Genomic DNA, 12,856 nt, shown 5'->3' on the forward strand with positions numbered 1-12,856 from the left:
AAGGAGAGAGAGAGAGAGAGAGAGGGAGAGAGATAAAGAACGAAAGTTAGAGAGACAGAAAAAGAGAGAGAGAGAGAGAGAGAGAGAGGGAAAGAATAAGAAGGAGAGAGAGAGAGAGAGAGAGAGAGAGAGTGAGATTGAAAGAGATCCATCTTTTGCTACAGACAAAAAAAGCTATTTTTAGGATATATTTAATTTACATAAAATTAATGAAATAAATAAAAGTTTTATATTTTATCTAAAATTAATTTTGAAAGAAGAAAAAAATCTTCCAACGGTAAAAACAAAATCTACTAATATCTAAAAAATATGTTTTAAATCTCCCGCTAGTATGTTTGTCTTTGGTTGAAAAGTTAATACACTTTTAGTTTTAAAAGGGTCAAAATTGTGTACCCAACAAATGAGAGATTGTGTGTTTTAAAACTTTGGGTACTAGTATAATTTACAGATCAATGTTAAAAATCGACATGTTTAAAATGGACGTACGGACATTCTGGTAATGATTATAGAGTTGCTACGCTTTCTATATTGTACCTAACTACTACAGGAATCATCATGCAAAGTTTGGAGTCGATGGGACAATTCTAACCTGTTTAAATTAACGAAAAGAGCTAACTCTCTGTGACGGACGGACGTACAGACGGACCTACCATAATTATAGAAAAGCTTCGCTTTTGATAATACTACTTGTCTGTCTGTGTGTCCAAAGGATCTTGCTAACCGCTGAACCGATATGATTCTCCTTTACATTGTAGCTTCGCATAGGTCCTGGGAATGTTTTATAACTATTTTGGAAGAGGGTACCACCAACTAAAAGAAATCATACCCCCCAAAAAAATTTCCTAATTTTTTCTTCTAAGAACTAAAATTGAAAATAGGGGGGGGGGACAACAATATCTCCCCCTAGTGCAATTGCCACTAGAGGCCTCTAAGGGCGTAGCCGCTAGTGAAGAATAAAAGTGTGGTATGGAGCCCTATTTGTATAGCCATTTCATCTACATATGAACACTGAATACTAAAAAGAATCCATGGATCTAAAGGGATAAGACAATGGCTGATAAATTTATGCACATCCCCACAAAAATACCTTTTCTGTAGATTCAATTTGTGGTTGAAACGTTTGGACTTTCAACTTAATAAACCAAACAATCAAAATTCAATAAAAGTACCAAAAGTTGTTGAGCCAACGAATAAGAAAACGTTATTATAAAACTTTGGGGACTAGTGTAATAAACAGCCCAATATCCCCTCCCTCACTGCTTAAAAGAAAGACCTAGTTTATATTCAAAGAATTTTTACAAATATTAAAAGCGTAGCCTTCTCTCAAAATATGGTATGTCCGTCCGTCCGTAACGGATAGCTATTATCGGCAATTTAGGCATGTTATAATTGTCCTCCTAATTTCAAATTTTGCATGGGTATTCCTGTAATGGTCAGGTATAGTTTGGAAAGCGTAATAACTCTATAATCGTCATCAGAATGTCCGTACGTCCAAACATGCTGATTTTAAAACTTTTTATTATTTTTCGTTTTTTATGGTAAACATGATTTGTATAACAATTTTTCTCCCAAGAATAGAAACTGAAAAAGAACATCTTTTATATATGACAAAATTTGTTGATTCAAATTTATCTTAAGAGATAAGATAATGGACGATAAATTGATGCAAAATTACCCCTTCTGTAAATTAAAATGTTTGTTTTTGATAAAAGTACCCAAAGTTTTGAAAGATTTATAAGAGAACGTTGTTCTAGAACTTTGGGTACCAGTATAATCAACAATCAAATGTCCAATCCCCCAATCTACATGGCACTTTTACATATAATCTTATCTATAAATGGTAAAGTAACTGGATGTATGATTGATCTATCTATCAATCTATTTATCTATCTATCTATCTATCTATCTATCTATCCATCTATCTTTCTTTCTATTATACCTATTTAATCTATCTATCTATCTATCTATCTATCTATCTATCTATCTATCTATCTATCTATCTATCCATCTATCTTTCTTTCTATTATACCTATTTAATCTATCTATCTATCTATCTATCTATCTATCTATCTATCTATCTATCTATCTATCTATCTATCTATCCATCTATCTTTCTTTCTATTATACCTATTTAATCTATCTATCTATCTATCTATATATCTATCTATCTATCTATCTATCTATCTATCTATCTATCTATCTATCTATCTAGTACTGGACTCTCAGAAGATGATAGAAGACCAAGTGAGCTGACTTCATGTAAGTACGCATGTTCTTGTTCTTAGTTATATGCATTGCATCGTATCATCGACAGTTTTACGCGGATATTAAAATGAAAAGATTAAAACTTGGTTATATGACCCAATACACCGAACGCCCGGATGAACAAAACTGGTATCATTTTTTTTGTTTTTTTTTATCCTTCGTGGAAAATTGTCAGTAATACAATGCTATACATGATTTTTCAGTATGGCCGACCGAACTGGTTCTAATCCAGCGGATATTGATCGGTTTCGAAGCCATACTGGAAAGAATTTTCTTGTTTTAAATTTGTTATCTAATTCTAACACACACACATACATACATGCTTACCTATAAACATACATACACACACAAACACACACACACGCCCATATTGTACGTTAGTCTGTTTGTCAATATACGTTGCCTTTATATATAAATTAGCAGCTACGCCCCCTAGAAGCCTCTAGGGGCACTTAAGGTAGGAGGGGGAAAAGTCGACCTCATCCCCTTTTAAATTTGAGTTTCAAGAGAGTAAAAAAATATTTTTATGGGGGGGGGGGGCAGGGGAGTGAAGACACCCTCCCCAAAAATAGTTTAAAACCTTCCTAGGACCTATAAGAACCTTCACTGTAAAGGAGAACAATATCGGTTCAGCGGTTAGCGAGATCCTTCGTGACAGACAAAAAAACGCTTACTACTTTATATGATAGGATAAAATAAATATAATATATACTTGGATCTTACACCAGATATTCATGTTCTCTAGTAAAGTAAAAGTCGCAGCAGGCTAAAATATTGATACTCCCACTTAGCGCTTCCCCTCCAACTGGATGAACGAATTGATGATAATTTTTCCACTGTCATAATATCCACGTATATTTTCAATTTTTCTATTTATATGATATTTATACTTATATATATCAGGACCCATAAGCTTCAGACAGAGAGACAGACGGACAGACATCATTCCACTTTATATTATATTATTATATGTATAAACACAGTTTAATTTTTTAACTTTTTTTATTGATGAATACATATGTTTCTCTATAAAAATAGATCATCAGTTCCAATTAAGATGTATAAAATAAGAGTTAAAAAAATATATGTCCTTGCATTTTGAATCCTTTTATAGATACCTTTATTTACAGGATGTTTGTGTTTTTCTGAAGCTTAAGATCTCAGTAACCTTATTTTTACAATGAAGTTTCGGGTATAGTCCCTTTCGTGGCAGCGCGTCTATATGGGCGTTTCGTCGTATTTTTTATATGTTATTTTAAGTTATGTTATGTGATTGCCCCGCAAGAGCTAGAAATAGGAGAAAGTAAAAGTACTAAGAAACGCCTCTTAAGAGGAATTACCACGAAAGGGACTATACCCGAAGTTTATAATATTATAATATTTCCTCTACTATAGATGCTAGGGGCAAAGCAACTAGTAGCATTCTTATAAATAGAATATTTAAGCTAAGTTTAAAATCGCTAGGACGATTTTTAAATTTTGGTAGAGGGCTATCCGTTAAAAAACGTTCGTTGCAAGGAAAAATGTTAAGTATTTTGATAACATTTGATATATTATTACTTGGATGTTGCACCAGATTTTCATGTTCTCTGTAATAATAAACTTACAGCTGGCTAAAATAACAATACACCCCATCCACCCCCTTTACCCCATCCCCTCCCCTCCACTTCTACTAAATGAATGAACAGGCCAATAAATTAGTTCCATATTAGCAAGCTAAATTGACGACAAATTTTCTCCTGTCAATATATCCACGTATATCCTATATCCATTATATTTAACAGATGGAAAAAAGTGCGATAAATTACGCCACTTTTTAATGCGGGAAATACGCACTCAAATACGGGTTTATAACGTTTCGTATTTTTGGTCCGCTCAATTCTAAAAGTTGCTCGCGCTCTTTCTCTCTCTCTCTTGCTCTCTCTGTCTTTCACTCTCTCTCTCTCTCTCTCTCTCTCTCTCTCTCTCTCTCTCTCTCTCTCTCTCTCTCTTTTTCTCTCTCTCTCTCTACCTCTCTCTCTCTCTCTCTCTCTCTCTCTCTACCTCTCTCTACCTCTCTCTCTCTCTCTTGCTAACTCTGTCTTTCACTCTCTCTCTCTCTCTCTCTTGCTCACTCTGTCTTTCACTCTCTCTCTCTCTCTCTCTCTCTCTCTCTTTCTCTCTCTCTCTCTCTCTTTCTCTCTCTCTCTCTACCTCTCTCTCTCTCTCTCTCTCTCTCTCTCTCTCTACCTCTCTCTACCTCTCTCTCTCTCTCTCTCTCTCTCTCTACATCTCTCTCTCTCTCTCTCTCTCTCTTATTTTCTTTCCCTTTCTCCCTCTCTCTCTCTCTCTGTTTTGCTCTCCCTCCCTTCTTGTCCCTTTTATCTCACTCTTTCCATATTTTTCTCCCTCATTCTCTCTCTCTCTCTCTCTTACTCTCTCTCTCTCTCTCTCTCTCTCTCTCTCTCTTTCTTTCTATTTCTTTCTCTCTAAATATGTTTCGCTCTCTCACACTCTTCCCCTCTCTCTTTCATTCTCTCTCTCTACAACCTTTTTCTCTCTATATATTTTCACTCTCTCACCTCTCTCACTCTCTCTCTCTCTCTCTTACTCTCTCTTTCTCTCTCTCTCTCTCTCTCTCTCTCCCTCTCTCTCAAAATACAAATAACTTTCTCTCTCTTTCTCTCTCTCTCTCTCTCTCTCTCTCTCCATTCCCCTTAGTTTATGAAAAGTATTTGAGCCAAACTCATATCTTTATACAGTGAAATATTTTATTTTAATCGAATCAACTCTATAACTCACTTTGACCGTACGTCCGTCTGTTCTTAATTAAGATATTATATCTTCTTGTTGGGTGCTGTTAGAGATAAAAGACAAATTTACTTGTTATAATTTTTTTTTATATGTATAGGCCTCTAGGGGCTATTTATATATCATTTTCAGGGAAGCTCTATAAATCTCTTTTGGTTGGTTTAATACTATTTTACTAAAAACTCTAAACATTTTTATTAAATAGTATACAATTATTAAACACTTTGCTAAATTCAAACTACCATTAAATACATGAGATAGATAAAATTGAAGTAAAAAACGTTGTTTTACTATAAAAAATAGATATATAGGTATCCCCCCACTCTAACTATTTACGTCGCGCAACTGACATAGTAGCAGTGGGAACCATTTTTTTAACGACTTTAGTTATGACGCGGTTTCGGACCGAGATTCGAACCTATCACCTTTCCGACGACGAGTGGATGCGCTACGTGTTGAGCCACGGTCGCGGGTTTTCACAGATAGATAGATAGCTTAGATAGATGAATAGTTAAATACGCATAGATTTATAGACAAAACTATAGATAGATAGATAGATATATAGATAGTTTAGGCAGTCAGATAGATAGAAGGATAGGTAGATAGATAGATAGATAGGTAGATAGATAGATAGATAGATAGATAGATAAATAGATAGATACTTTGATCTAAAAATAAATAGATTGCTAGTTTTATATTTAGATAGGTAGATAGATAGATAGATAAATATATAATAGATAGATGGATCTATAGATAATAGATAATAGTTATTTCTCGCATTGTATTATAAACAGCTTTCCGCGGATATAAAATGTACAAAGGCACTGGCTAAAAAACTGGTTTTAATGATGCACATTTTTATATTCGTAGAAAGCTGGATATAATACGATGCTAGACATAGTGTTTTCGTATGGATGGTTCTTATCCACCGGATTCGAATATATGCGAGAATAGTTAACGCGAAGGCACGGGTTAGAAATTTTTTTTTTAATCTTATGATTGTAAATTTTTATATTCGTAGAAAGCTGGATATAATATGATGTGCTTGACATAGTTTTTGGATGGATAGTATGGATGAGAACCGGTTCTTATCCACCGGATTTGAATGAATGCCAGAAAATACATTACTAATTATAGATTTAGCCACTAAACTTTTTTTAAACCTAACCTAACCTGAAGTAATCATTTTAATTTCTTTTACAAAATTTAACATCTTTACTTATGACGTGGTTTAGGCCGAGATTGGGCTATTAATTACACTGGTACCCAAAGTTTTATAATCACTTTTGATAATTTAATATTGGTTAGTAATTTTACCCAATAATTTTAATGCAAAGAAGGGTTTATCTTGTTTATCATCATTGAGCATGTACATCAATTTTTCGTCCCTTGTCTTATCCCTTTAGATCCCTAATTCAACTTTATGCGTTTTTTTTGTTGCAATTTTAATGTACAATATTTTTCTAGCTTTACGTATCATTTAATTCATATATCTTACTTAACAAGGATGACAACATCTATAAATGGCAAAGTACAAATTTTTATGGAATCGAAAGGGATAAAACAATGGCCAATAAATTAATGTATATGCCCAATGATTATACATAAAATTACCCTTTTTTAGGTTACACTTAGTGGTTAAAACGTTTGAACACTTAATGAACCAACAAATCAAAACTCAATAAAAAGTCCCCAAAGTTGTTAAGTCAACTTATTATAAAACATTGGGAACCAGTGTAAAAAACAGTCCAATGTCCCCTCCCTCCCTGCATATTTGATCAAACGAACAAGGATGACATCCTTAAATAGCACGAAGCACATTTTTTAAAAATAATTAAATTAAAACAGTTCAATCCTATTGGCTATTATATAAACTTTTTTTTGTCTCTAGCTTAAGATTTCGATCAATAACTTCTTAATCGATTGAATTATTCATTTTATGGAAGCTATTTATAGGTCTCTGGATGGTTTTAGGCTAGATTCTAGTTAAATATATAACAGGATGTCTATGTGTTTGTGTGTGTGTATGTTTGTGTGTATGTGTTTGTGTATGTGTTTGTGTGTGTGTGTGTGTGTTTATGTATGTGTGTATGTTTGTGTGTATGTATGTGTGTGTGTGTGTGTGTGTATGTATTTGTGTTTTTATGTAGCTTAGGAAATTACTAACCGCTGAACCAATAAGGTTCTCCTTTACAGGGAAACTTCTCATAGGTCCTTAAAGATACATTGATATACAACACCAATAATAATGAATATAATTACCCTTTCTTTAAACTAAAACTATTGTTGAAAAATTTGGACATTTATAGGCTGAAACCAACTATTCAAAAGTACCCAAATATCATTGTCGTAAAACTTTGGGTACCAGAGTATTTTATAGTCCAATGTCCCCCCCCTCTCTTACCTGCTGAAATTTGTAAGTTAAAGTACGTGGGCTGTTTATTACACTAGTCCCCAAAGTTTTATTGTGACATTTTTTGTTCGTTGGCTTAATAACTTTGGGGACTATTATTGATTTTTTACTAGTTGGTTCATTAAGTTGAGTGTCTAAACGTTTCAGACACAAATTAAAAAAAATTTACATAAGGGGTATTTTTGTGTATGATCATGGGGAATGTATATTAATTTATCGGCAATTGTCGGACGGCCGGACGGACGTACGGACAGATACTAATTATAGAGTAACTAAGCTACATCCATAAAACCGAAAACCCTAAGATCAGAAGAAGGACAAAAGAATACAGTAAAATGATATTTTTATGATTTGATTACAGAGACACCTCGCTTATGATATTGTACCTTGTTGTCTTAGGAATCATTACTCCAAAAATCAGATGGAAAGGATAATTATTTCATATATACAGTTTTGATCAAAACAGTAAAAAAATCAGCATGCTTTAATTGGACGGACGGACTTTCTGGTAACGATCATAGACTCTTAGAGTTGCTGAGCTTTCTAAATTGTACCTAACTGTCATAAGAATCAGCATGCAAAATTAAAATCAATAGGATAATTATAACATGTATATTCAAATAACTATATTTTACAAAAATGTTGTTAAAACAGGAAAAAGAATCAGCATGTTGTATGGCTTTCTCTAAATGATTATAGAGTTGCTAAGCTACCTAAATCATACCTAACTGTTATAAGAAGCATCATGCAAAAAGTTTGAAATCGATAGGACAATTCTAAATTAACGAAAAGAGCTAACTGTTACGGACGGACCAACTAGCGAGAGAGGGGACATTGGGCTGTTTATTACACTTGTCCCCAAAGTTTTTTAATAAAGTTTTCTCATTTGTTGGCTTAACAACTTTGGGGACTTGTTGTTGTATGAATTGTTGAGTGGTTGGTTCATAATTTTAGTGACCAAACGTTTCAACCTCTAATTGTATTCTACAAAAGGGATTATTTTGTGTTTCATCGTTGGGGATGTACATCAATTAATCGGCCATTATCTTATCCCTTTAGATCCCTGCGGACAAATCCTAATTATAGAGAAGCTTCGCTTGTAAAAAAGAAAAATGTTCTCTATTCAGAATAAAATAAGTAAATAAAAGACAATATCTAAAACACGGAAAAAAGGAACGGTAAACGTTTTTCTCGTATTCATTCGAATCCGGTTCCCATCCATACGAATAAACTATGTCTAGCATCGTATTATACCCAGTTTTCTACAAATATAAAACTGTACAATCATAAGATTAAAACCAGTATTTTTAGCCGGTGTCTTCCGCACCTCAAGGCTAAAAAACAGGTTTTAATCTTATAATTGTACATTCTATATCCGCGGAAAGCTGTTTATAATGCGATGCGAGAAATAACAATTTTGTCTGTTTATACCAAACATTGAAAATTCAATAAAAGTACCCAAAGTTTTTATAGGCAACTATTAAGATAAAGTGGTTATAAAACTTTGGGTACCAGTTTAATTCACAGTCCTATGTCCCCTCCCTCTCTGAGATCTTAAAGAGATAAGACAATGAAAGATAGATTTTTGATGTTTATCCCCAATTTTGATAAACAAAATAAGCCCTTCTTGTTCTAATTAGGTTAAAATTAATGGTTGAAAAGTTTAGATACTGCTAGTTTGAATCAACCAATCAAGAATTTTATAATAGGACTCAAAGTTTTGGCTTTGAAACCATTGGATTAGAACCGGTTCTGAGCTATATTGAAAAATAAATCATGTATAGTATCGTAATATAAATAATAATATTATTGGTAGCTTGGGGATTAGATCCATATGGGTCAACAAAACTGGAATTATTATTTTTATGTAACCATCCACGGAAAGCTGTCTGTAATACGATGTGAAAAATAACTATTTATTTCTTGGTATTTGGGTTAAGCTCAAACTGATAATAGTTATTTTTCGCATCATATCATAAACAGCTTTCCGCGGATATAGAATGTACAATTATAAGATTAAAACTGGGTTTAATCTTATGATTACACATTTTTATACTCGGAGACGTATGGATGAGAACCGGTTCCTATCTACCGGATTCGAATGAATACGAGAAACAACAATTTATTCCTTAGTATTGCTCTGTATTTGGGTTAAGCTTAAACTTATGAATGGATTTATTATTACTTGGATCTTACACAAGATTATCATGTACACTAATAAAAAGAAACTTGTAGCTGGCTAAAATAACAATACCCTTCATACACCCCCAGTAACCCCATCCCCTTCCTTCCTATTGAATGAAAGAATTGGCCAATAAATGATTTCCATGTCAGCATCTTAAATTGACAACAATTTTTACCCTGTTATAATATCCATGTAATAATTATATATATTAACCGATGCTCAGATGAAATATATTAGTTGTTAATCGCATGGTATTATAAACAGCTTTCAGCAGATATAAAAATGTAAGATTATAAGATTAAAACCAGTTTGTTTAGCCCTGAGATGCTGAAGGCACGGGCTAACTAAACTGGTTTTAATCTTATGTTTGTACATTTTTATATCTGTAGAAAGCTGGATATAATACGATGCTAGACATAGTTTTTTCGTATGGATGAGAACCGGTTCCTATCCACCGGATTCAAATAAATATGAATAAATAACTATTTATTACCTAGAATTGTTCTGTATTTGGGTTAAGCTCAAACTGATATATGTATTTATTATTACTTGGATCTTACACCAGAATATCATGTACTTTAATAAAGCAAAACTTGTAGCTGAAAACAAATATTTATCGCATCATATTATAAACAGCTTTCCGCAGATACAAATTTTAGATTATAAGATTTAGATAGCCCCGAAATGTTGAAGGCACGGGCTAACAAAACTGGTTTTAATATTTACATTTTTATATGCGTAGAAAACTGGATATAATACGATGCTATAAATAAGTTTTTCCAGAGATGACAATGGGTTGTTTATTACACTAGTCCCCAAAATTTCTTATTTGTTTGCTAAACAACTTTGGGGACTGTAGTGAATTATGATTGGTTGGCTCATTAAGTTGAATGTTTCAATCACTAATTTTAATCTACCCGAGGAATTATTTTGTGTATCATCATTGGCGATGTACACCAATTCATCGGCCATTGTCTTATCCCTTTAGATCCCTGGATTTTTATGTTTGCTCTGCTCCTTATTTGTTATCCTTATCATCCTTGTTTGTTTTTTTTTAAAGATTTTTATTCTGAATGAGAAAAGCGAGGGGATCTAAGTCAGAGATCTAAAGGGATAAGACAATGGCCGTTAAATTGATGTACATCCCCAAAGATGACAAACACAAATTAAACACTCAACTTTACAAACCAACCAATCAAAGTTCAATAAAACTCACCAAAGTTGTTAAGCTGAACTTTGGGGACTAGTGTAATAAACAGTTCAAAGTCCCCTCCCCTTCCTTGTGAAAAGTAGTAGCTATTTAAATTTTAGAGGAGGTTGGGGGGGGGAAGATAAGTGTTAGTTATGGAGGGATAAAAAGAAAAATAAGTTCACAAATTTTTGTGTCAAAACTGTGAATTACACTGGTACCCAAAGTTTTATAACTATGTTATCTTAAAAAAATCTTTGGGTACTTATATACAATTGTAAATAGTTGTTTCTAGATTAATAATTGAAATCTACAAAAGGGTTAATTGAGTTATTTTTTTTAATATCCGCGAAAAGCTGTCTATAATATGATGCGCCAAAAAATACTATTTCATATTTAGTTAACTTTTTTAGTATTTCGTTAAGAAAAATATCGCTACATTCGATTCATTGTAATTGTATGTATATTAAATAGAGAATCATAATTAGATTGGGGGGTTTTCTTGCAGGGTGTGGTTAATCACCAGGGATCTAAAGGGATAAGACAATGAACAAAACACTCAATAAAACAATAAATAAAAAAGATACCCAATGAAGATACACAAAGTTACCCATTCTGTAGATTTTTATTAGAGGTAGAAACGTTTGGAGACTCAATTTGATGAACCAATCAATCATAATTTAGCAAATAAGAGAACATTATCATAAAACTTTGGGGACTAGTGTAATTAACAGCCCATTGTCCCCTTCTTCCCTTTTTATTCACCCACCAAGATTTTGGCATTAGGGGATAATAAACAATGGTGTAAAAAATATAAAAAAACTACTCTGTTAAGGAGAGCTATATCGGTTCAGCAGTTAGTCAGATATTTTGCTACAGACAAAAATAAAACTTACTACTTTATATAATAGGATAAACATACCATTGTCCCCTCCCTCCCTGATGAAGAAAGGTATGTGGATACTTAAAATATTTCAGGTATAGTCCTTTTCATGGCAAGGAGTGATTCCTTCGTATTTTCACAGTATTTTCTGGCCCCTGCGTGGGGCTCTAACAAGGCGGGGCCAATTGCCTAACCCTGTGAGGCAATCACCTAACCCAATATTACCGAACCTAATCTAAAATAACCTATAAAAAGCCATTTTAAAAATAGGGGCGCTGCCACGAAAGGGACTATTCAAAAATAAAGCTTACTACTTTATTTAATAGGATAGCTACATAAACATACCATTGTTCCCTTTCTCCCTGATGAAGAAATGGTATATGGATACTTTAATCCGCTACCGTGGCTCAACACGTAGCGCATTTGCTGAGTTGTTGGACCATGGCGTTTCATGTCATGGACAGCATCTCCGCCTGTATGAGGTTATTGACACTCTACAGTTATATTTTTCTATTTTTTGTGTTTGTGAGAATGAGATAAATTTTGGGGGGGATTTTGAAAGTTTCCTAAGTTTGTCAGTTGGCTAAATTCACTATGTTAAACCAGAGAGAGAGAGAGTGGACACAATGGGCTGTTTATTACACTAGTCCCCAAAGTTTTATAACAGCTTTGTAAATTGTTTGTCGATTACAATTTGTAGTTGAAACATTTGAATACCTATTTTAATGAAACAACCAATCAATAAGACTTTGGGAACTAGTGTAATAAACAGCTCAATGTCTTCTCACTCTCTGATACCTACATATGACATCAATAGTAGAATAGGAGGAATGCCTTGGCCCATAAACAGGTGCAACTCATTACCATGCACAGTTTGGACTTTTCAGACAAAGGTCATGCAAACAAAGGGCTGAAATTTAAAATGTAATCTACAGAAGGGGTAATTTTATGAATTATCATTTGGGATGTACATCAATTTATTGGCCATTGTCTTATCCCTTTGGTTCCCTGCAATAATGTCGAACTTATTCAACTTGAAGTGAGAATAATCAAACTTCAAATTGAAAGTCATGTTTGTATTTGTGTGTGTTTGTGTATTTGAGTGTGGCTGTGTATATGTGTATGTTTGTG

At 33.4% G+C, this 12,856-nt stretch overlaps 1 protein-coding gene across 2 annotated transcripts in view; it reads left to right on the forward strand.

The window, feature by feature from the left end:
- LOC145307444 (band 7 protein AGAP004871-like) overlaps window positions 1-12,856 on the forward strand; it is a 111,065-nt gene that overhangs the window by 27,294 nt on the left and 70,915 nt on the right. For both annotated transcript variants that reach the window (XM_080149887.1, XM_080149888.1), the window contains exon 3: window positions 2,213-2,259. In XM_080149887.1, the coding sequence (XP_080006013.1) occupies window positions 2,213-2,259 (47 nt within the window). The remainder of the gene's footprint in view (window positions 1-2,212; window positions 2,260-12,856) is intronic.

Source organism: Acartia tonsa, chromosome 15, assembly GCF_053477335.1.
Source record: "Acartia tonsa isolate MP-2025a chromosome 15, ASM5347733v1, whole genome shotgun sequence".
In the NCBI taxonomy this organism is placed as follows: domain Eukaryota; kingdom Metazoa; phylum Arthropoda; class Copepoda; order Calanoida; family Acartiidae; genus Acartia; species Acartia tonsa.